Here is a 25812-nt window from a genome sequence, read left to right as displayed (position 1 = left end):
TCAACCAACCACTGCAGAGGTGGTAGAGGGGGGAGTGATGATTAGCGCATATATGTTTATGTTATTTAAGTAGAAAATCCATGTGCCATTGGTAATGAATTGAAGGTTAAGTGACAATTTTTCTTTACAACCACTCTTGTCGTATAGTCTGTGAACTGAAAACTGGATTAACCTTTAATTACCCTCTACGATCTCTCAACCCCAAGACAACATTCCCACTCCTACCAGTAGTATTTGCATATACAATTTAATGAGAGAAACATCTGTTTGCATATTTGGTATCATTAATATTATGCAGATAAATAGATACGCACAGTGTGATGGGCATTCGTGTTAATGTCTCATTTTCTTTCTTCATTTCTAGTCTTTCTTCCTCCACCCACTGATTCAGCTAGACTTGTATTAATTAGAAGCAAAGCCTGTCTAGAGCCAGCAGCCTTGTGCAGAATGCACAGATGCAATAGGATCTGAACGCCTGCAAAGCCACATTTTATTCAACTGGGGAAAACACTGCTGGGTTTTACGAAATGTACACTTTATAGGCTTGTGTGAGTGTCTGCGTGTGTGTGCGTGCGTGCGTGTGTGCGTGTGTGTGTGCACGCGCGTGTGTCTGTGTGAGTGTTTGTGTGTGTGTGTGCGTGTGCATGTGTGTGTGAGTGTCTGCGTGTGTGCGTGTGTGTGTGTGAGTGTCTGTGTGTGTGCGTGTGTGTGTGCGTGTGTGTGTGTGTGATTTAAACAAAACTATGCTTTCCCCTCTTTAATCAAAAATTTAAAGAAATCCTTTGTCCATCTTAGGAAACATTTGCTTTCGTACACAGCTTTCCTCTTCGATGACTGTATCAAAAACTTCCTATATGGAGTTTGACAATTTTAGCACTGACAGAGCCCTTGGAGGCCGAGCCAATCAAACCTTTATTTTTGAGCCAGGCTGAGTGACTTGCCTGCAGTCACCTTAGTGGCTAGTGATGTAGCTGGGCCTGGGCAGGGGTCTGAGCCTCTGGACTTGAAGCCTAGTGCTTTGTCGACTGAAATGTGCTGCCTCTCTAGGTGAATGAAGTTTCAAGACATTTACAAAAGCCAGTAAACCCATTTCAAACAGTTTTCTAGAAATGCTATGTGGTTGTTAACTGGGGCCATCTTAAAGGTGTACGCATATGCGTTATGAATATAAGGTGCGCTCTATAGGCGCAGTCTTTACCAGCAAAGGTTATGTTTCGTGTATAAGCGTCTTGATTGTTGCATGTGCAAAGCTTCTGTTTCTGCATTGACCCAAAGATAATGAAAGATTCCTTAAAGATTTCCAGGGCTTTAATTTCATGGTGCATTTTTCAATACTTCTTTCAATACGAAAATAAAGTGCTGCTCCTTTATGCTTTTTAAAGTAGAAAAACTCTCAGTTCTGACTTAATTTCACCCCCTTCTGATCATAAGCCTTGAGCCACGCACCATCCCCTTTAGTACTTCCAGCTTCCCAGCATATGCCGTGGAAATTATTTGATAGAGCTACTCCCCATGACTGTATTGTCTCATCAGAATGAAGAAAATTCTTGGCTTTCATTAGTGAATCCATCCTCATTAATTCAAACTAAGTGGTGGTGGTGGTGAAGGGGCAGCCAGATTAACTGGTGAATACTTTGAACCATAGAAATTTTTTATGGGAATGTACTATTCTTACTTCCATGGATGTTCTGTAATTAGAGCTGGGCTGTGACTCTAAAGGTCTTTAGGATACATGATTAACTCAGCTGGTTTGTGATTTCATATCCATTATTTGCAGGCAAAGGTGCATTACTAAACTATTGGAAGCAAATTGTTCTCTAAACACTTTCAAAATTCTCCTTGTACCCTACCTGCTCACTTACACTATCTGTAAAATAAAAAGCATTTCTAGAAAAGAAAAACAAGGGAGAGCTAGTTCAGATAGAATATGGGATACTGTCATTTCCAAATAAGTAAGATATTTACCATATTCTCCAAGTAGAAATGGGTACAATGTCACAATTTGATTTCAAAAGACATTTTGAACACCTGATGTGAAAAGGACACTGATCGAGAATTAGGTTTCTATCTGAAGAATAGTCATTCTGCACAATCGTTTTAGATGCTCTGTCTCCTACTATTGTCTGGCAAGTAACATTTAAATACTAGGTGAGAATGTCTCCCTGCCAATTGTGACTGTGAATGCCTGACACACCAATAATAACAATATTCAATGTTCATTAACAATAAACATTTGTTGGATGGCTGAATGGATGGATGGATGGATGGATTGTGGTAGCATGAGGCATCCTGACTCTGTTAGCCATTTCTAGAATCTGAAGGAGCCCACCATTTCCAATGACCTAAGTACAAATTCTAGTCCTCGGGCAAATTTTCGTAAAGAGAGGTGTCACTATAATTCATGGCTTCTAGCAATAGCTGTTCTATGATGTATTTCGCGGGTATCCAAATATGAATTCCTCATCACTCTAGAATTGCTTGGGTAGCAAAGTTAAGGGGTGTGTGTGTGTGTGTGTGTGTGTGTGTGTGTGTGTGTGTTGGGGGATTCATAAGGAATCTACCCAAAATTGCATTTAATAGACAATTGGAAAGTACAAATTAGATTCCAGCTTCATGGTGACCCATCTATTTTAAAATTTATGCTGCAATTTATTCTTGTTTTTACTTTATATTAGACTTGTCTTATAGATGCTCTTATTGTGTTTCTGGCTGTATTCTAAACTCTAGAAGTTATAGTATATGCTCTTGGGTATACTGATTTATGGGTCATGAATACATTTACTCCAAGACAGGAGGGAAAAATGTTAGAAGGTTCAGGGCCAGATTTCCCTTGTGGGGTGTTAAGGGTGCATCTGCTGATCCACTGGTTGGAACTTCTTTGGCTCCTGCCGTAATGGTAGTTCACCAAATCAGTAGTTCACTGACTGATTTAGGTCAGAACTCTTGGCATGTGATCAAGCTTCTGGTTGCATTAGGAATTGGAAGCACAAATGCCTTACTTAGATGCACTAGAAGAATCTCTGGGGTAGACCTTGGGTTTCCATGGGCCCATCAACTCTGGGGCATTTGTCACTGTCAGCAATACACTGGGGCGAGGAAAGAAAATACTAGAGCTTCTATTAACATATTTTCATGAAAAAGATAAGAAATAAAATAAGCATGACTAGTACTTACTATAACGGATGAAATCGGTATATGCATATAATTTAATCGTACATATGCTGAGGATGATCAAATCCTTTTCCAGGGATGGGGATACATGGTCAAAAAAGTTGGGAGACCTCTAGTCTATGGGAAGATGCACTGCATTTCCTAGGACAGCTGATCGGGGCTCTTGTCTACCTTTCCAGTTTCTTTCTCCCACTCCTTCCCGATCATTTCCTGTAGCTCTGGACAGTCTGGATACCCCACCCAGCTTTCAGATCTGGGCTATGCTGTTGTGTCCCTCAGGGCCTTTGCACCTGCTATTTTTTTAACCTTAGGTTTTCTTTTCCCTCTGCTTAGTGAATCTTCGTTTTACTTTTGTAAACAGTTTCCTGTATTTTTTGGACCGTGTGGGTCTTTCTTTTCGAGGGCTCTACCATCCCCTCCTCATGCCTCTGTCACAGCTTTATGAGTTTACTGCCCTGTTGGTCTTCTGAACAGCATGAGGGCAGAGATTGTTTGTTGTGCCTTGGCGCATAAATGCTTGTAGAATGAATGAATGGAAGACGTGACAGTAGTCTTCACTGACAACGAGCTGCGCTGTTTGGACCCTGTGGCTTGTTCAGGTCACCAGGAGGGGTCGCTGTTGGCACTTCTTGTAACGGGGAGAGCCTAGCTGTCAGATGTTGGCTAACAGTGAGTTCCTTCCCAACATGGCAGAGTCTAATTTCAGGTTAAGTTCTTCCCCTACCCCTTCTCCCACACAATCACTTAGGAGGGGGAGAGAGACTAAGCCAGAAGGCAAAGCAGAGCCTTGGACTTTATGATGAAAGTTCTTTTTTACCTGGGATACCCTGGACATTGTAGTCTGGGAGCCCCTGACATGTGGGTCCATCCTTGGATGGAGTCACAAATGCTACTGGAGAAATTGTTGATGCTGTCTTGCTTCCTCTAGACCAGAGAAGTCGTTCTGGAACAAACAATGGAATATTAAAGAGGGTTTTGAAAATATCATTGGCTGAGAGACAGCAACCAACACCCAGGAGCAGATTTTGTGAGGCACAAAATCACTTTGCTGCCTCTGAATGCAGCGGGGTCGGAAGGTTCATCTGGCTTCCCTTGGTAAACTGGATAGAAAAATGCACCAAAGTAGGCGAGATCTTTGTATTAACCATAATGTCAGAGAATGCATTGCCATTTGCCATGACAAACTATGTTTTTAAGAGGCAAGCAGTTAGGAAGGAGTTGCTGCAAATAAAAATGGGGTACAGAATGTTTCAGTCCCATCCTTTAAAACTGCTCTTCATTTTTTCCACTTTATTTTAATTCCAGGACATTTTTATACCTTGGTAATAAATTAACATTTCAAAAGTACTTTTACCTGCTGAGATGGTTCATTCTGCTAATATGGGTAACACTGTGGGCTCGAATAATTAGTGTAAATTGCCTTTGAATAACACAGAGCTGGGAACAACTCTAACTTGCCAGGGCTTAATGCCCCTTGCTGTACAGGATGAAGAGTCCTTAATGGGGCCTGGAAAAACAACTAATACCTACAAATCAAAGGAGAAAAGCCGTTTTTGATGCATTTGTCTGAGAGTGTGAGTTTTAAACTAAATTGTTAACACTTCCTCCCCTGCTGAGGGTCATGGATTAGCTAGGCTGGGAGATTCTTTGAGAATCTTTCACACTGACCAGGGGAGGTAGGGGGTTCCAAATACAAGTGTTTTCTTAACCCTAATCCCCACCTCCCTGACCAGGACAGCTCTGCATTTCCCTCTAATTAGGTGAAGAATTAGGAGGTGGATAAATGTGTTCGGGGATGAGGATAAAGTGATTAGTTCACTCCAGACCATGATAGCGATTCTGAGGCACTACTTAGTTCCTTTCAAGATGATAACTTTTCTCTTTTCTACAAAAACGTATTCGAGCAAACCTCAAACATGTATTTATAAGCAATGATAATTATCTTCAGGCAAGCTTGGGACAGCATATTGACAAACGATTTTTACTCCCCTTTGCATTTAGGTGCTTTTCATAAGATTTTTATCCCATAGAGGAAAATCCAGAGCAGTTTCTAATCGGACTCAAGTTTTATAATTATTTGTGCAATCTGAACACAATCTAATAACCTAACCCAAAAATAATGCATTCACATTTAAATGATCCTTTCAATGAAAGGGTGGAAAGGACACATTGCTTAGGAGCTGAGATAAAACCTTTTTGACACTTCTGCATATGAATGGATACTACTGGGTATGCCTTTTTTTTTTTTAAAGATCTTGTAGATATTCTTCACTGAAGTGTAATTTTAAATCTCAGGCTGATGAAAGCAGTTACAGAATAGCTTCAAACTTTGGTGATATTAGCAACCTTCACCCATGACGACTATCCCAGAGCTATCTAGATTTCTAAATCAGTTTCTGCACACAAAACCCGCAGCCAGGTACCAAAAAGAACATATCGTCTTTTACACTCCGTTCCAGAACTGCATGCATCCAATTTTCCTCTGCTTTTGCCATTTCGCTCACTTGTAGGCTGAATGTGTCACCTTTTAGTCTTACCTAGTACATGTCTTTTGTGCTATAAACATATAATGAAGATAACCTCAGGAAAAGGAAAAGTGTTAGTGATAAATAACAAAACGTAATGTTCTTTTACTTCTTTTCCGAGGGCGTTGGAAGGCCCCAGGCGTTTTTCCCCTTGGTTCTGTTTGAAGACCCATGAAAAGCAATGATCTAATTGTGACCTTTCAGAACAAGTTCTCCCTGTTTCCTCCTTGGACGTTCATCTCTGAGGATTATAAATGAGCCAGAGCAAAACAGAGGTGAAAAGTACAACTGTAGCTGTGTGCTGGGTCTCCGGGCTTAATTTTTCTTCTCTCTCTTTTTTTTTTAAGTTTAGTGTTTTATTCTTTTAATCTTATACTTATTTATTGAAATATATGTTAATTTTTCCCCCTTTTTAAAAAATTGAAGTATAGTTGATGTATAGTTAGTTTCAGGTATACAGCAAAGTGATTCAATTATACATAAATATATACATGTATTTTTTTCAGATTCTTTTCCCTTATAGGTTATGACAAAATATTGAGTATAGCTCCCTGTGCTATACAGTAGGTCCTTGTTGGTTGTTTTTTTAATATATAGTAGTGTGTGTATGCTAATCCTGTACTCCTAATTTATCTCTCCTTTCCCCTTTGGTAACCATAAATTTGTTTTCTGTGTCTGTGGGTCTATTTCTGTTTCGTAAATAAGTTCACTTGTATATTTTTGTGTTTGTTTTTAGATTCCTCATATAAGCGATACCATATGCTATTTGTCTTTCTCTATCTGGCTTCCTTCACTTAGTATGATCATCTCTAGGTCCCAGGCTTAATTTCTGAGTTAGTCTCAGCCCACTGGGAGTACACCCTGCCCCTCCAGATCACATTATGGTGACTCATAATAATGGGAGGGAGGCACAACTCATTATTTAAAAACAACAACAACAGCAACGTCTTTTAAACTGCTGTTAAGTCTTCCTTTCCATTCCTACAAATGTCACGGCTGGTTTAAGGTGTGATGCCCAATTACGCTATACAAGACAGATCACACTACATTAACCAGGATTATGTTGCCTCTTGATCTTATCAGCTTTGTTTCCTAAACTACAAAAAGATCTAACACAGCGCTGGTTAGCAGTTTGGCTTAGACAGTCTCCACAGTCATCCATCACTGTCACTGGTTAGCAAGAGGCATTAGGCACCAGGCAAGGAGGCAGGGTGCTGTGCTGATACGCTCTTCCCAAGCCAGCGCTCTCATCTCCCACTGCTGCTCGTCCCTCCTCACTATTGAAACTTTCTTTTCCTTGGTGAAAAGAAATCTATACCTTCTGCCTTCTGAAATCTTAGGCAGTATGTTACACACGTCAATTGTTTGCTTGTTTTTAAATTCTTAGCAGCTATAGATAAGACAGAGAGGGAACACAGAAGGCAAAATATACATTCCTAAGCTAAAAAGAGGGTAGAAAGTCAGATGCCTGAGGGAGAAGAGGCGAATTAGCAGATTAAATCTGACCAATACCATCTTCTGGGTTCAACTTGGATAAACTGTGTGCCCATAATGGGAATTCTCAGAAGAAAGATACAGTCTAGCAACTGGGATTTAGCATCATTTTTTTTTTTTCTTTCTCATCAACTCCGGGATTATTCCAAACTTGTCCATTTCTGTTTTCTAGTCTGACTCTTTTGAAGAGCCCTAGGGGTTAGCTAAGATATCTGGATTCTGACCCACTGTAAATGGGAGCAGACAGCGCCTGCGCTGGGCACTTTCCTGTGTTAGGCAGGTATCGCGGCTGCCTTGTCGGGAGATGTGAAACAGAATGAGATTTGTAAACAGAATCCATTACCCTGTTTGTGGTCAAAATCTGATAGGATCAAGTAACTGGTCTCCCAGTAGAAATATCTACATGTCAAGGAGTACACTTGATAATTGTAAGAATGTAGTTAACGCAGCAGGAGAGAATAGCAAACCAGATTAACATTTCTGTTACATAATTACAAGTTCAAGGAGTTCGGCCTCTTATCACTTTATAGTGAGTATAGAAAGTAGGAGTGATCTTCTTTAATTTGTAATTGTTTAACTGAAACGTGAGGTCCAGCGGACTTTTTCTTACCCTTCTGGGCTGCCAGACATTGGTATGCAGAGTCCATGTGAGAAGGCACAGCACACTATCAGAGGGAGACGTGTTTGATTATTCTTTAAAACCAACTAAGAGAAGTTAATCTCATTGAACTTCTTTTTATTCAACAAAAGAGTTGGATGTTTCCAAGTCTAATGTGACTATAATGTTCATTAAATGGGCTTCTTTACACCTTTAAATGGATTAACGGCACATCTTCACAGTCTAATTATTATACATGTCATTCAAAAAAATCACAGATCTAATTCAGGGGAGGTGATAAAGGCCTTTCTTTTACAATGATGGAAAAGACACTGCAGTAAATGGGTGTGATTTTTATCTGGGCCATTTTTTTTTTAAAGGGCACATGCTGCTCCGAGGAGGTGGGAGGGGAGGATGTGGGGAACATGCCAAGTGTTTCTGCCCTGGTAATTTGCGTTTGGAGATTTAGGAGCTGACCATGCCGGAGCTTGCCCCTTCCGGACTCACCGTGCCAGGTACCTTAGCGGTTCCTCCCACCCAAGCCTGCTCGGCTAATGACTTCAGTCTGTCCAAGACAGCTCCTAGGCAGATAAGCGATAAATTATGGACAGCCCCCTTTCAGTCTCAGGCCTTTGGGGCTTCTCTGAGTTCCTTTACCCAGACCTTTGTTGAAAGGCAGAGACACCCTCTCATCACGCCCCAAGAAATAGCAGTTCGGTTTTCACACGTACATTTCACATGTATCTTTGGGCCCGTACTTGTCTCCTTTTTGGCTGGGGGAGCATTAAACTTGACATAGTCTGGCAGCTCACTGGTGTCCTGAGAATGTCACAGGCCTTGCTTGGTGCAGGTGGGTACAGAATGTTCTAGAAGCCATCCCAGAGCTGCAAGGACATTTCTCTCCCTAGGGGATGGGAAGTCTAGAGGGGGAGCCCTGGCACCCCAAAGGGAGTGATTCAGGCTTTTTCCGGTTTAAAGCTGAAGAACGCGGAGGTTTGTCTTCATTCATTCATTTCGCCAGTATTTACTGGGAAACGATTCTAGGTCAGGTACTGGGCATAGCCTAGGAGACGCAGCGCAAAGATGCACAGACACAATTCCTCCTCTCAGGGAGCAATCAGTCTAAGAGATACGGATAGATAATTTTTTAAATCAAAGGAGTCCCTAAATTTTCTGGATGAGAGGGGCTTCGAGTTGACAATCTGGTTAGAAGTTGACTCTAGAGGACTTGCTTTGAGGTTGTGCTTGCCTAGAAAGCTCACACAGTTTTTATTTACATTGTACCTCCATGGAGTTGCTTTGTAGTGGTGGCTGGAGACCTGGGGGAAGAAATGAAGCACCTAACCCCTCCCTTGGGGCCACCACGAGACACCTTCCTTGGAATCAGTCAACAACCTTTTTCCCTCCTAGGGATACTGGGGAGGGATCACAGGTGAGGACGTAGGGTGTGTCTTTGGAGCATCTTCCTGGCATCATGGAAGAAGCATACACTGTGTCAGGCAACCCAGGGGGGAAACACCAGCACGGCTACTTCCAGCGATTGGCCTGTCAAGTTACTCATCTTTTTAAGTCTCAGTTTTCTCCTCTGTAAATAGGGATAATTATACCCATCTTTCAGTGTCCTTGTGGGGATTTAGAAACAACACATATATAGAGGGTCTAGCGCAGTGCCTGGCACATTGTAGCTGTTTAGTAAATACTAGTCCCTCTGTTCTTCCCTATCATCTGCCCCCTTCATCATCCTCTTCTTCCCTGTCCCATTATTAATTCTCACAGTGAATCATTTTACTCTGAGTTAGGTCTTACTTCATGACCAAAGTGTAAAGCTCACAGCCTATCTGTACTGGGGTCTTTGGCTTCCGAAAGGAAATTCCTAAGACATTCAAAATCCTAAGGAGCAGAGAATGATGCCCAGTGGGGTTGACATTTGGGCAGATGGACATGCCTTTGATGTGGACAGCCACAGAGCCACGTGACCACAGATTCTCACAGCCAGAGGCCCCATTTCAGGCTGCATGGTCTCAGTCTAAGCCTGCTACCTCAAATGCCACCCTAGGCCTGGTCAGGGGCTGACTTACAGCTCTGGAATATGCATGAGGTTGGTGTGGCCCGGGCTTAGCACGTGCTGTCCCCAAGCCTGAGCTGCCCAGGCTCAAAGCTGAGATGTGACACTTTTGCTCCCATCGCTGCCCATCTTCTAGTCTCCTTTGTATCTGGTGTTCCACAGGATATGGCAGCAATGGGTGAAGATACTCTTAGAAATGCCTGCACTGAGGCAGTAAACTCTTTCATAAATCATTTAAGATCCATGCTGTACCAACATCAATTATGAGAATTAATTGCCCCCTAAAACATGAGGAATTGTGCTACAGAGAGTCAACATGAGCTCAGGAACTGTAAGCCTCTTCCTCCTGTCTTCTGAAGGCACGCCAGGCAGGTACCTCGATAAAGCAAACATCAGCCTTTTGTTGTGTGCTAGGTACTATGTCCCCATTTCCAAACTAATAAATACTAAATGAGTAAACAATTTTGTTTTCTCTCTGCGCTATAAAGAGTCAGTTTTATTTGGCCAAGTAACTGCAGAGAATATCATTAAATACTTTTCCAATAGTGCTTTCTCTAAGCCAGAGTCTGCTCTTGGAGAATGCCTACAGATCAATCTAGAAAGTCAAGGTGGAGAGAGGTGGGGTGCAAACCCAACTCTCTATAAGAGGCCCCTCAAAATTGGAACTGTCCTCACCGAGAGAGAAATCGACAGTGGAGACACGTATTGTTTACTTACCCATTTACTCACTCACTTGTCTTATTACTTTAATGAGGTACCATGGAATATTAAATTTCAGGAATTAAAATGTTACCCAAACAAAGACATTCTGTAATAATAAAAAGCCAGAGAAAAATTTAATTATAAAAATCTGATTTCAGGATATTTAATAGAATTCTAATATTTTATTTTTTATGTATAGACTGTATATATGGATGTAACTTTTATAGCATAAATGTGTGGTTAGATATATAAATAACCTGCATGTTACACATGAGATGATATTAACACCAAAAGTCTATACTCTTTAGCCAGAAACCAGATTACTACTTCAAGATTTTTCTCTTCCAGGGCATTCTGTGAGATTCCTATTTCCATCTTAGATATACTTGATTCATAAGGTAGGAAGAGTTAAACATGTTTTAAGTTAATTTTGTCCTAGGTTTATCAGGTAATAGACAGCATGCTTTGATTTGCACTTATGCAGAGACCTGACACCAGCTTCGAGGCTTGGGAGGGAAAAGGATCTTTGTTCAGGAAGTTACTTATTAGACAATTAACATGTGGAAACTATACCGAACGGTATGTGCAACTGGTAAGTTCACGTTGAATTTCCAAAGGGCGGAGGCTCATTCTTCTTATAACAAGACCGTGACAACTCTTGCTGATGGAATAAATGGGATCATTATATTTCAGTCTCCCAGTGATTATCAGAAATGAAGCTTTGTGAATTCTTTCCTAATGGGGCCACCTGTCACCCTTCCGTCTTTGTATATAATGGTATTTTGTTTCTGAAGACCTCAGCCCAAGTTTAGCTCTTCCAAATGTGAGGGACCATGTCCTGACTCCCCCTGTCTTGCTGTGATGAATAGATATATTTTCAGCCAGTTACGCACCTTCCACCCAACATGTGATTCTGTGCAACCAAAGTGACTATGGCAGGTATGTAAAGCGACAGCAAAGCCAGGTGTTCCACCTTCATTGCTTGCCCATCAGCAGATTTGATTCCTGAGACATCCGCAGCAGGAGGGGACTCACCTCCCTGCCCCCATTCCCCCCCCCCACCCCCAGCCTGCTGCCAGCTGCTCTGGGCTTGTGGCAGCTGCATCAGGCTGTTGCAGACACTGAGAGCTAGCAGTGGCTCACTGTGGCCCGAGGTCAGGTGAACTGGGCTTCCAGGATCTTACTCAGGGACTCAGCCAGAACGCCAGCTCCGCATCTCTTCTACTGGCAGGCTGGCCGCATACGCTCAAGGCTTTTCCTCTGAGGCTGGACAGAGGATGCAACTTGGCTCTGAGATCACTTGTGTGACCCACAGGCTCTTAGGGGTGCAGCTGTCTTGTAGCTCTCTGGTGGATGATTCAAGATTTTTCTCTACCAGGGCATTCTGTGATGGCCCTATTGCCATCTTGTTTGATCTGTGAGATAAGGTAAGAAACGCTAAACAACTCACCATATTTTACGTTAATTTTGTTCTGGGTTTACTAGGGAATAGACAAAATGATTTGATTTGTCCTTATTCAGAGACCCGACACCAGCTTTGGATGCTTGGGGGGGAAAAGGATCTTTGTTCAGGACAAATAACATGTGGGAAACTAACCAAACAGTATGTGTTAGTGGTAAGTTCACGCTGCATTTCCAAAGGTGAAAGCCTACCTCTTCCCTTTCTCACGGGGCCAGAAGCCTGCGTTATTGGGTCCACTGATAGCTTTAGACTTTCTCCCAGAGCGGGTATGGGGTGCGGTGGGGACCTCCGAAGGGTGCGGCCTGGCACAGTGTCCTTGCCAGGGGTCTCCTCTCCTGGGCAGAGCTATGTGGACAGAAGACCAGGCCCACAGCAGCTGATCTGATAAAGTACTTTCATTAGGTTGTGCTTTGTGCTCGGTTCTCTGAAACAAGGAGGGGAAATCCTCGGAAGGTCTTTTTCATTTGAGTGAAAAGTGCTTTTCAGGGCTTGGGAGTCGAGACTCGGATATAATATTTGAGTGCAAGTCTGCACAATCACAAGTGCCTGGGCACATTTCCTTACCTCAGTCCTACAGGTCCATGTGGATCGGGGCCGTAACATTACGGGGAAATATAATTTCACGGTAATTAGGACTTCTCACAACCCACTTCCTGAAAGGTTCAGGTTTGTGCTAGTGAGGCAAGATTTAATTAGTAATCAAAAGCGTTCACTCCAAACATAGGAAGAATCCTCGGGACTTTCTTATATCACCCAAAGATGTCCTTGTTCCAAGCTGGACCCAGGGAAAGTGAGTCCCAGACTGACACCTTAACCTATTTCACTCTCAAATTCTCTCGCAAGTGATGGTTCTTCAGAAACATCGCCAAGCCTCCTTCCCTTCCCCCAGCTGGACAGACGGTCACATCACTGCCCGAGTGGCTGAACCGAGCGCTGCCATCCTCATGCAGCAGGCTGTGTGATTCTGACCACAGCCCCCCACATTGACACCTGTTGAAATAATATTGGAATCACTTTTGTAACTAATCGCTACCAAGACGTCAGCTCCTTTAGTCTGACGATGGGACAACCCAGGAGACTCTGTTCCTGCCCGGGCTGAGGCTCCTAGCCGAGTCCAGGCTCGTTGTCTATTATCTGACAAGCCCAGGACAAAATTAACACTAAATATAAGGTAATTTAATTAATTTCTCCCATCCCAACAGGCAGGTCCCAGCACCCTGGCACCCCCAGGCCTTCTAGCAAGCAGAGGAGCGTTGCACCCCCAGCGAGTAAACACTCGGGTTGTGCTTTCATTATTTTACGTGGGCGATTTGCAACCAAGGATTTCTATGAAACTCCTTTAAGCACTAAAGCAAAAGTATAGTTTTTTCTTATCCTTAAGGACATGTAATAAATTGTGTGAAAATTGTTCACAGGAAAACATACCTTGTAAGAGTCAGGATTCTTCAAGGAATGTGTGTGTGCTTTCTGGAGAGGAGTGGGGAAAGAGATGAGTGAGAAGAGGGCAGCGGGGGAGAGAGAGAGAGAGAGAGAGAGAGAGGGAGCGTGCACGCAGAAGACCCTGGTTTAAAAGGAACAATAATAATAAGACAGTCTGAAAGGGTCAAAAAAAAAAAACCCAAAAAAACAAAGAAGCTATAATAAATATAAGAAAAAATACACTTCAGAAATTGTTTTATTACGAAGACCTTCTGTGAGCCGATATTTTTAAGGGACACAAAGGCCCCTTTTATTTCCAAATTTCAACAAAGCTGACCCTTGACTTTCATCCCCAGTGAAGTGAACAGCAACCTATTTAATTATTCCTCCCATTTTCCTGCTCTCCAATATTAAGCCAACACAAAAGGACATAAAGCAACAGGTTATGAGCTTTATGAATACAAATTGCAACTCCTCCGTCTGTGAAGATGAAGTAGACAGTTGAAAAGTCTGGGTGGGAAAAATGAGGCCGCTTGTGGCTGTAACTGTTAGCCAGCTGAGCCCTTCGCTTGTAGTCCATCACTGGAGGTCATGGGGGAATGTGGGCTTTTCCCCCATGTCCGTGGAGTGGGAGAGTTTGCTGAAAGCATGGTCCGTGTTCTCACCTGGGTCTCCCAGTGATGAGTGACAGCCAGGCTGAAGGCTGGCTGGGCTCGGTGCGTGTGGCTGGGGGCGCCGTGGCTATTTTCCAGGTGAAGCCGATTAGGTTAGGCATCAAAATGATAAGGAGGTTGCAGCACATTTCCAAGTGTAGATGAAATCAGCTACCTGAGTGAGGAGAGACCAGGTCCATAAAAGCCTGCAGACCTCATTAAAAGGCAGATCAGCGGGATGGACTAAAATCATTAAATATGTTAATTTACAGCCAGGAAATGAAAACTTGGGGAGAAGCCAGTGGCTGATGGCTTGAGGTTTCATCTTGGCTGCCTGGGTTCCTTCCTTGGGTGACCTTGGGCAACCTTGGGTGCTCAAGATACCAGTTACCTTGTCTCTTTTGCGAGGGAGTTGGTGTACGTCATTTAAGTTCACCCCCATTCCATTTAGTTGATCACTCGGGACTCTAGTCACCTTGGGCAGGTGCTTCTCAGCCAGGGACATTAGAATTACCAGGGACCTTTTAAATATCCTAGTGCCCAGACCCATCCCAGACCAATTCCATCAAAATCTTGGCGGAACTCAGGAATCAGCATTTTTTCAAGTTCTCTAGGTGATTATGTGGCCAAGACTGAGGACCACCAAACTCATTCTTTCTATAAAATAGGAACTAGAGACCCCTAATCCCCCACACACACCCCCGCCGCCATCTCCCATCCTTGAGAAGCAGTGGCGTTTTCTTGATGGGAAAAGGGATCAAACAACTTGCTCCAGCTTGCACTCGATTTCTGGACAAATAACTCAGGAAAAAATGGAATCAGACAGATCACGGGTGTCAGTAACAGCAAATGGCAGGGGCCTTAGATCTGCCTGGTCAGCTTGCTGACGGACGGAGCTGGAGAAGGCCAAGCGGGCCATGCCATGCCGAGGTGGAAGGCGTGGGCTGTTTGGAGGAATTGGAGCCCATCTTTGCTTCACAGACTGGAGCTCCCAGCCCGTAGTGAAGCACAGGCATTTCCCACCGTGGTCCGTTGACGGCCCTCCAGGAGGGAGAGAAAACTGAGACCCATAAAAAAGTCAACATGAGGGCTTCCCTGGTGGCGCAGTGGTTGAGAGTCCGCCTGCCGATGCCGGGGACACGGGTTCGTGCCCGTGGTCCGGGAGGATCCCACATGCCACGGAGCGGCTGGGCCTGTGAGCCATGGCTGCTAAGCCTGCGCGTCCGGAGCCTGTGCTCCGCAACGGGAGAGGCCACAACAGTGAGAGGCCCGCGTACCGCAAAAAAAAAAAAAAAAAAAAAAAGTCAACATGAAAAGCAGGTTAGGGTAAATTACTCTTTTAGGCAAACTGCACTGCATGGACCAGTGTGTCCTCCACAAAGCTCATGTCCTCCCCAGGACCTCAGAATGTGACCTTATTCAGAATAGAGTCATTGTAGAGGTGGTTAAGATGAGGTCATCCTGGAGTAGGGTGGGCCCTTAATCCACTGTGACTAGTGTCCTTATGAGAAGATGGGGGCAGGGAGACACATGGGGATGACGCCATGTACGTTAGTTTGCTTGGGCTGCCGTACAAAATGTCATAACAGAAGTTGGTTTTCTCACAGGTCTGAAAGCTAGATGTCCGAGATCACGGTGTAGGCAGATCTGGTTTCTCATGAAGGTTCTCTTCTTGGCTTGTGGATGGCTGCCTTCTTGCTGTGTCCTCACCTGGTCATCCATTGACCTGCTACCTTTGTCCTAACGCCCTCTTTTTACAGGGATGCCAGTGGTGTTGGATCAGGGCCCACCCCAATGATCCCATTTTAACTTAATTACCTCCGAATACGATCACATTCTGAGGTGCTGAGGTTAGGGCTTCAGCATATGAATTGGGGTGAGGGAGACAGAATTCCGCCCATAACACCAAGTGATGAGGATGGTAGAGATTGGAGCCACATGGTCTACAAGCCAAGGAATTCGAAGAATTGCTGGAAGAAGCACGGAAGGCTCCTCCCCTGGAGACTTCAGACGTTCTGCTGACACCTTGATTTCAGACTTCCAGCTTCCGCAGCTCTGAGACAATACGCTTCTCCTGTTTTACGCCACCTGGTTTGTGATCATGTGTTACACCAGCCCCAGGAAACGAATACAGCTTGCCGTATGCTTTTACCTCTGGGCGTCTACGGCATGACTTAAATGTCTAGACACGGTGAAGGCTCATGCCCTCCAATCGAGCTTGTGCTGTCCCCGCAGGCTACAGCGAGGGGCGGCAGGACAGCCTGAGGAGTGGATTTCTCACCCGTTGCTACGGCTGCCGTCACTGCCACACTCCACACACCTTTCCACGGGGGACCCTGGGGAAGGCCGGGCCAGGTTGGGCACAGCAGGGCTAGCCCGGGGTTATGGTCAGGAGGGATGCCCCCCGTCACGCCTCGCTTTTTACTGGGGAGTGGTCCTTTGAGCGCAGTGCTGGCTGCAAATCACTCATCAGAAGTTCTGCGTGGGATCGGCTCTCATCTTGGGACTGAGGCGTGATTTTAACAGAGGTCTGTTGCCTATTTATTGCTCTCAGCATCCAGCCCAACCCAAGCTCCTTTGCCAGCAGTGATGCCTGGGACCCAGGCCCTTGTGTGGGCAGAAGTGCTCAAGCCGGGCGGCAGCAGGCCCACACCGCTGGCATCCTTGTGAAGTGACGGGTCAGTGTGGACCCGCGTTGTTCAGTAAGTTCATTTACAAAAGGAGATTGGTGTGCTCCCCCCTCCCCGCCTCCTTCAAAGGGTCTAGCTGACCGGCTTTGGACCATACAGGCAGGTTTCTGACCATGGAAGGCCCAGAAAAGGGGAATAGGCCACAGAGACTACACGGGGAAAATGTGTAGGAAGAAGCTCCAACTGCAAAGGACAGAGCACAACACGAACCCCAGAACCTCCAGACAGTCGAGCTCTGCTGGGGGCCGTTGAAGAAGCTGAGGCTGTGCTCACCATGGCAGAAACCTGTGGCATGGGTTTAAACAGGGAAGTGAAGACGCAGGAAAGCAGCTTCCGTGAGGTGCTTTGCCCACAGGAAGTCTGTGGTCCTGGGCTCTGCTTCTTGCTGGATCCAGGCACGGGGAGGCTTTGCAGCTGCCACCTCCCCTCTGGGTCAAAGCAGAGAGTTAGGATGCACGACCTCCAACCTCCCGTGACTTGGTCACTTTTCTTTGCAATCAGTGAACGTAGCAGGAGCATGCATAATTTGGTTTGGTTCGTTTGTTTGTTGGCTTGCTTTTGGCTCCTAACCTTGCCAGTGAGTCCAGGTGTGTAAATCAGGCCCTTGAAGCCTCTTTGAGAAGAAGGAGGACCCGAGGGGGGAGACCAGGCAGCGCTCAGCACCCGTCCCCGCTGTGTAGCTGCAAGTAACGAGCACATAGACGGCTGTGCAGAACCCAGGGCTTGTCTGAAACTCTGCTTCCAGGGGCACTGGGTTTAAGAGTGATTTTTAAATTCAGGAGAAAGGGAGAGAAGGGACCGAGGAGAGGAAGGGACCCCAAAATGGAGAACTGCCCCAATTAGACCAGCAAACAGCAGGCAGCCTTTCTCCCCGGCAGGCAGCACCCCAGCACACGATGAGTGACAAGAAGCCGCTGCGAGGTGCCCACTTTTTCAAAGGGAAAATGTAATATGTAAACAGTCAACATCTTAACAAGCTATAAACGACCAGCCCTGACTTCTAGCAGATTTACTGATGCCTGAGTGACTAAAATTCACAATGTTTTTTCAAACCAACTCTGTTAATTTGTGGCCTGGTGTTCATTAGGAACCGCCTCCAGCTCCGCTTCCAACTTAATGATGCAGGGCTGGGTCTGAGCCCTTTTCCACCAGGGGTGCGGGCCCAGGGCAGTTCAATCTTGTCTTCTTCTCTTTCTCACCACGGCTGGCCTTGTACCTCACAGGATAGGATATGTTTGTTTTGTTTTAAAATTCTAGCGTTTCAAAAATCACCCATCATTTATCACTCATCTTAGATGAACAATTGCAGGTTGACGCCGGTGGGATGCTTTTCCTCCAGACTCCTCCTCTCTCCACCACACCTCCTACCTCCTCCCCCCCAGGGAAATCAAGAAAAACAAGATTCTACTTGTCCAGGCCCTCAGAGACTCCTCGGAATGGCTGGAATCGTCACAATAAGTGGTAGTAATAGAACCATATACGGGACCGTAAATACAAACTGCTCTGTGGAGTGGCAAAAAATAATGAAGTAATTAGGTGAACTATTACCAGCACCTGCGACTGATTGGTACAAGCACGTCTGGGCTTTATTATTTTATTATTTGTCAGGAACAATAAGAAGATTCTGAAGTTGCAGAACTTCAGCCCTTGCACCCAGCTTCCCTCTCCCGAGGGCCCCCGTCACCCCCAGGGTGCGCGGTCCAGATGGGGGAGCTGTCTGCTCAGCCTGTGGAAACCCACGGCGGGTAAACGCGAGCTCTGCTTCCCAGTCCATTAGGGTTAATGCCACTTTAATTAGCAATTGATGGGCAGCCTAAGAGGTGCCACTTAATGCGCCACTTCTAGGCTAAGCATGTGTCCCAAAGACAGACCCAAAACAAGAGACCATCAAGGGAATGGAGACATTCAAAGCTACTCACTAGTGGCTCTAAGTGGAAATGACCGTTCGAATGCTCAAACTGCAATCTTGTACTTGGCAGGCTGCCCTTCCTCCTTGTTGGGATTTCTGCACCGAAGTGCCCAACTGCCAGTAAAAATAATAATTTGATGATGATGATAATAGTTAACGCTTATAGTATTACTGTGCACCCGGCCCTGTTTTAAGCATTGTATACGAATTTATTCATTTACTCTTCACAAGACCAGTGAGATAGATACTGTTATCATTCCCATTTTACAGATGGAGAAACTGAGGCACAGAGAAGTGAAGTGACTTATCCAAGGTCACACAGCTAGGATTCCAAGCCAGGGAGTTTGGTGGTAAACTACACACTCTTTTTTTTTTTTTTAACATCTTTATTGGAGTATAATTGCTTTACACTGTTGTCTTATAAACTACACACTCTTAATCCTCTGTCCACTGCCCTCCTCAGTGGATTCCTTATAGGACTAGGGACCAAGGGATACCCACAGTGTGTCTGGTGGAGGCTGGGAAGGAAGGAGAGAGGTAAAGAAGTGGAAAAGAGTCATGCTAAGAACCAAGGCAAGAAAATAGTTTCTCAGACTTGTCAATGGACTTAGGAGAATCCAGTGCCTTCCCTTAGCTGGAGAAGATAGACCTCCCTCCAGGTACAACCGTCACACGTACGGAGGCACGTGCTAGAATTCTCATCCTCTTCTAGAGAAATGTGTGATGTTGACAGAGTACAGCCTTTTGTGAGAGCCTCAGATGCACTCAGGCTCCTCTTGGGTTTCCTGCCACGCAGAACCTCTCGGGGTCCACAACATTTGACTGGCTACTTACCTTAAGGATTTAATTTTTAAACCAGTTGAGTTCGTTGAGTTGCTAGCCAGGTGATTCTGTCCAGTGGGAGAGTCATTTGCCATTTCTGGCAGAAGGAAGCTGAGCAGTGGACCTTGCTGGATGACCGCAGACAAGTTACCCAACCTCTTTGGACCTCAACTTTCTTACCTGTAAAATGGGGATAATAAGCCATCTGCCTCACGGGCTGACTGTGAGGATTCAATGAGTTAATAAATGTTAATCACTAATTACTATTTCTATGTACAAAGGTGGGTTGTCCATGAAGCCAGTGAAACTTAAGCTTCAGGTCCCTGGTCTTGCATTCTTGTGCACCTCCTCCCCCAAAGTACTATATCTCATCCTCATTTTGTCCTTTTTTTTTTTTAAATTTTGGCCGCAACGCTCGGCTTGTGGGATCTGAGTTCCCTGACCAGGGATCGAACCCATGCTTCCCGCAGTGGAAGTGCAGAGTCCTAACTACTGGACCGCTAGGGAATTCCCTTATTTTTCTTAAAGAGGGTCCCAGCTTGCATACGCTTTGAGCCCTTCAAAACCTGCATCCACCTGGAATTATCTAGAAAAAGCAGCAGCTGATTTGGATAACTGCTGCAGTCCCACGTAATGCAAAAATGCAAGCTTCTAGGTCTTAGACATGAACACACGTGTGAAGGACCCTCCTTTGTGGATAGGGGCACAAACGTCTTTCTAAACAGACAAGGAGCCATAGAAGATAGCATGTGCTGGGCTCATGATAGAGCGGCCAACTAGTCCCAGTCTTCCCGGGACGGCACCAGTTTTAAAACCTAAAGCACTAAGTCTCAGAAATCCGCTCAGTTCTGGGCAAACCGGGACGGTTGGTCACCCTCCTTGTTGAGGACAGACACATGTCACTGTTATTCACCACAGAGCTCCCAGGTAGCTGAGTGTCCGGCGCCCAGTCGGTGCCCAGTGACTCTTTGTGGAGTGAGTGGTGTGTAAACCAACCATGGTGCCTTGTGAGCTGGAGGAGGGAGAGTGCATGGTGGGCTGGGGGCGGGGGAGAAGGTAGATTGCATGGAAATCCAGTGTGAAAAACAAGCCTGTGGTGGTGAAGTTGGATCAGAAAACTACCATTATTGGGAGGGAGGGCTGTGGATTGTGACGAGAGAAACCGCCCCCCCCAAACCCCCGCAAATGCAGGTTGGCTGCCTAGACCAGGGATAGTTTCTGTTCACTTCTAGGTACTTGATAACAAACAGCATGTCTTCCACTGAGAATCTGCCCATCGTCATTTTCTCAGAAAATGCTCAGAAGCTGCCCCTGTGTCCTGTGTCCACGCAAAGCCCCCAGTACAAGCTGGATCGGGCAGGGGGTGGGGTCGGGGGGTGGGAAATGGTGCTGCAGGCAGGTCTGCGGCAGGCTTTGGGCATGCGGACGAGCTGCTCAGACCCCGATTCCACATGCTGTGTAGACTCCAATTACCCGAGGACTTAGAGATCAAACAGCCCAACTGTGCTCCACAATAAAAGAGGAACTCAGTTTTACTGTGCACTGCACACTTCAGCCAGACTGTGCAAAAACAATGCATCGCATTGATGTCCTCCTGTGCCCCAAACCTTCCTCAAATTGTCTCCTCTTATTCCAGCAACATCTCTATAAAGTGGACAGTGGAGAGAGTCAGAGATTTAAAAGGACTGCCCAGGATAGCACGGCTGCCACCCATGGCTTGAACCACACGCTCCTACTTTGCTAAGGACAGAGAATTTAAAAATTGTCACTGATTTGTATTTTCAGGTATATTTGAAAAGTGTAGCATTGGAAGATGAGGAAAATTATATTGGCCCTTAGCTGAGCTATGGCATAGATGCTGAGGACTTGAAAGAAAACAGGAAAGCCAGCAAAAGGCCAAGGGCCAGAGACTGGAATTTTTCAAATTTTATTTTTCTCCTCTCTCATAGTACAAACATAGTACATCATAATCAGGATTTCTAGTGAGGCACGGCACGGCCAAAAATTAGTCTGTTTTTTTTTTTTCATCAATAATGTCAGTTCATAGGTAAATATTCTGGAAAATGCAATCACTTTGAACATATAAGATTAAGGAAAGCCAAAAGGTTTGGGAGAAAAAATTTTCTTTGTAGACCTCTAAGTACGTCGGCAACAATGGAGATCTAAGTCCACAAATCAAATTCGTTTTTCCATATACCAGTATTTTAAAACATACTTTTAGCTTTCAGGACAAAAACTATTTAATTAAGAATAGTGCACTAAAGTGATAAAAAAATTTCAGAATGTTTTGATAGGTGACTTCACCTGCATAACAATCAGGTTATTCATGTTTCTACTTGTTTACGGGCTTCTCTATAAATGAATGATACAGGTACCTTAAATAGATCCATGGTCCCCTTTGAGTAGAAAGTGAAAAATAAATGTTTGAGATGTAGTTGAAGCTCTATCACAACATAGGGATCAGGATTATAGCTCAAAAGGCAAAGGCAAATATCTTTTAGGCTGAGCATTTTTTACTGAAAGCAAGCGTTTATAATAAAAATTGACCTTAATGTTAAGAGGAAATGCTCTTGCAGGGTTTTCTATTTTGGAACTAATATGCTAAATTGTTTCTTATTTGATGGTCTTAAAGAGCAGTTAGTATGACTTTGAAAGCAGCATTTTTCAAGCACTGTAAACATGCTAGTGTAGAAAAGGAGAGAGAAGCAAAACTGTCTCATTTGTGAGATTCCTAAACAATGTCTTAAATTTAGTTGTTTACTCTCAAATATCGAATGCTCTTCCCACCATGCCACTATACCCACACATTGTTTATTTAGCGATTTTTGTGAAATTTACGTCTAAATGACTTATGGTCACACTTCAGATTGTCTTGAAGATATTTAACGCTGAAATAATGCAAGAACTCAAAGTGCTCACTCTATTTTGAATAACTTGCCACTATAAGAATAAACCTGGAGATATTTATTTTCTGCTACTAATTTTGGATCTATTAATTCTTTTACTGTAATAGCCCTCAACTTGAAAGTTAAAAATCAGATTGTTGATAATCGTGAAATAGGATATTGTAATCCATTACAAAACGTCACTATTATGCATATGTGTAAGAATTAAGATGTCTTATGAATTAGCACCAAACGCTGGATAAAATGAACCACCTGCCACAGAATCTTCCCCTGTGCAAATTCAGCAATGCTAAGCAGGTCCTCCGGGTTGTAGAAGTCATGGCCAGATCATGAGTTTCTGCACACAGTGACGGTTTCTGTGGGAAAAATGTAGCAGGGAATGTCATGCTACTTACCTTGCTTTATACCACAACTGTTGCAGGCAAAGATTTCTCCGACTGCTTCCCAGTTTTGCTCCGGATCTAGAGAGAAACAGTCTCCCTGACTAGTTACTTCTCAGGTGTTCCTTAGGACATAGAGATTTTGGAAGATAATTTGGCATGCTGTCCTCAGTGGTCCCTCTCAGTTTAAAGCCTTAAAGATGGACAAACGTACCTTGGCTTCTCCTACAGGCTCTGAAATTCGGAGCAGTCAAACTGGCTCCAAAAACCTTTCCCGGGAAATGAGCACAGTTTCTCGTAGAGCCACTAGATGGCGCATGACAACCATTTGTGCCAGCCACCCACGGGCTTCCCATCTGTCAATAACTTCCCGAATGTGTTCTAAAACAATTCCTCAAATGTGTTGTCTAATAGCGACAACTTCGCTATTAGATTATCATCATTTCAATCTTTATATGGAAATTTAAATGGTTCTGATTTATGTTTTTGAATTAGACGAAATCTTCACTGGAAGAGACTATAACAGAAAGTGCATTTGCTATGTACCAACGTTGATAAACACTGGCACTTAAAGCTGAATTAAGACACAAATATTAAATGTTGGGGCTTCCCTGGTGGCGCAGTGGTTAAGAATCCGCCTGCCAATGCAGGCGACACGGGTTCGAGCCCTGGTCCGGGAGGATCCCACATACTGCGGAGCAATTAAGTCCGTGTGCCACAACTACTGAGCCTGCGCTCTTGAGCCCGCAAGCCACAACTACTGAGGCCGTGAGCCACATCTACTGAAGCCCGTGAGCCTAGAGCCCGGGTTCCGCAACAAGAGAAGCCACAGCAATGAGAAGCCCACGCACCGCAACGAAGAGTAGCCCCCGCTCACCGCAACTAGAGAAAGCCCGCGCACAGCAACGAAGACCCAAAGCAGCCAAAATAAATAAATAAAATAAATAAATTAAAAAAAAATGTTACCCATTTATCTACCGATGCTTCAACAAATTTTAATAAGTGAAAATTGTGTAGTAAATGTTACCTGTGCTTCTAAAATGTTGAAAGAACATCTTATTACCAGAAATCAATTAAGTATCTGAAAGTAAAGACATCAATTCCATGTTTTACAGTTGGGCCACCAATATAATGTTAAAATTAAATAAGTGCTGGAATTTCAGCAGCTTCATACTGGATGTAGAATAAATCTGAAATTCAGGGACAAAAATGATCAAGTGAAGCACTTTGTAGTTTATTTTCCCCCCATAGCAAAATATGACCTCCCCCTCGCCTTAATAAATGTAAATGCCTATAAAGAAAATAGACTAGTAAAATATACAAGTTCTATAGTAGGGTCAGTTTTCTCTTTTGTGTCCTTTATTACTAAGTATAGGTATGAGATAATGAGATGCTCTTAGGAATGAGTATTTTACGACATAATTTTTTTAGTCTATTTGTTGATAAGCCTTAATAATAATAACGGCTTTATCACGATGTTCAGAAGGGCGTGAGAAGAACTGTTCAAAAGTGAGTTCCACACCTGTGGAGATAATCAACAAATCTCTCAGATCCTTTCCACTTTTAAGAATCAATGATTAAAAAAAAAAGGAGCATTTAAATTCTTTCACCCTTCTCAAAATAGGTGTGATATTTCTTCTAGGCCAGTCTCTACCCCAAAGAAAAGAATGGTCTCACTTTTAGAGTTACTGGCTGTTTGTTTGAACTGAAGAATTAGTTGCATTTCAAAATAAAGACATGCCTAATGAAATGATTAAAACATACAGAGCATTAAATTATAAGCAGATGGGGGTGAGAGGGGGTGGGGGGAGGTGAGTTTGCTAGAGACCCGAGACCAGGAACACTGACAGCTTTGGGTTTTTCTCCACAATACAGAAGATGATTGTTTAAGCAATAAAAGATAAAACCACCTCTGAAAGATAAATCTTTTTTTTTTGATAGACAGGAATATGCAAGAAGAGCCAGAAAGTAAAATCCACATGTATTATAATGGTTTAAAGAGATGGCCGCTATTGAAGGAAACTGGATATTCACAGTGATGCTGGGAAAGGGAACCAGGATGCTTGCAAGTGTATCATCAGAGCGAGAGGTCCTATGTGAGCGAAGAGCATCAGAGGGCCCAGGATAAGTCATGGTTCAGGGTTTGCAGTCTTCAGAAAAAAAAGCATCTCCTCGGCTGTTGTCTGGTCCCGGTTATTCATGTAACCCTGTCTTTCTCCCCTCCTCCCCCAAATTTATGATTTTAAATGCCGCCCCATATAGTTAAAAGATAAGAGTTTGATGAGATCAAGTTTAGAATAGCTAAAAAAGAAGTTTGGCGAATGGGAGCAATTCACAGACTGTGCAAATTGTCTCAGTGACACTACATTACAGCAGAATCCGTGAGAGTTTTATCTCGGGTTTCTATCAGGCCGCATTCAAGGGGAGCTGGTTCCCTGGAAACAGGCTTTTTTTTTTTTAATCTATGTTGTGTCTCTCTCTTTCCTGGATATACGATGGCAGTTTCGACCCATCTGAGTTGCCCTCCCGAACAGCGGCACTGATTGTCTTCCAGTGTGGGTTAATGGATGTAGGTCTAAAGATAAAGGAAATAAACCCTCTAAGATTCTGTCTAATTTTTAAAAGGCGTCTCACCTTCCTAAGTGGTGTGTCTTTGTCCTGGATGTCTGCAAGGGAGAGGACAGCCCTGCTGTGGCGACTGTGGCTGGTACCTGGGGCCAGGGCCAGGGCCGGGCTCAGAGTGAGGGCCAGGGTCATTTTCAGAATTGAAAGCAGTTCTTGTTTTAATAACAGAAAGAACACGCTGAAGATGAGTGGGGTGCACACACTCACATACACACACACATACACACACAGACGCTCTCTCCAGGGAGGAATTTGCTGCCCTTGCTCTCTTTCACGTAAGACCCCGTCTCCCATCCATTTGAGCTGCCCCTGTGCGTGGCCGCAGCACTCGTATGTCTGGCCACGTGGCCGGGAGCACTGCTCTGAAAACTGACCAGTTACTGCAGGATCT

General features: G+C 44.3%; 1 protein-coding gene across 9 annotated transcripts in view; it reads left to right on the top strand.

Annotated features, from left to right (window-relative positions):
* FAM204A (family with sequence similarity 204 member A) overlaps nt 1-25812 on the top strand; it is a 781024-nt gene that overhangs the window by 74087 nt on the left and 681125 nt on the right. The window contains exons 7-8 of one of the 9 annotated variants that reach the window (XR_007471481.1): nt 16644-16791; nt 23292-23701. The exons of 7 other annotated variants lie outside the window; for them this stretch is intronic. Coding sequence is in view for 1 of the 2 variants with exons in the window: in XM_033420945.2 (XP_033276836.2) it covers nt 23292-23351 (60 nt within the window). In the remaining variant the exon portion in view is untranslated. Of the gene's footprint in view, nt 1-16643; nt 16792-23291; nt 23702-25812 lie in introns of those variants that run through there. One more of the 9 variants, XM_033420945.2, reaches the window with a different exon arrangement.

This window comes from Orcinus orca, chromosome 14 (genome assembly GCF_937001465.1).
Source record: "Orcinus orca chromosome 14, mOrcOrc1.1, whole genome shotgun sequence".
NCBI classification, from domain to species: domain Eukaryota; kingdom Metazoa; phylum Chordata; class Mammalia; order Artiodactyla; family Delphinidae; genus Orcinus; species Orcinus orca.
This window is presented reverse-complemented; position numbering and strand designations above follow the sequence as displayed.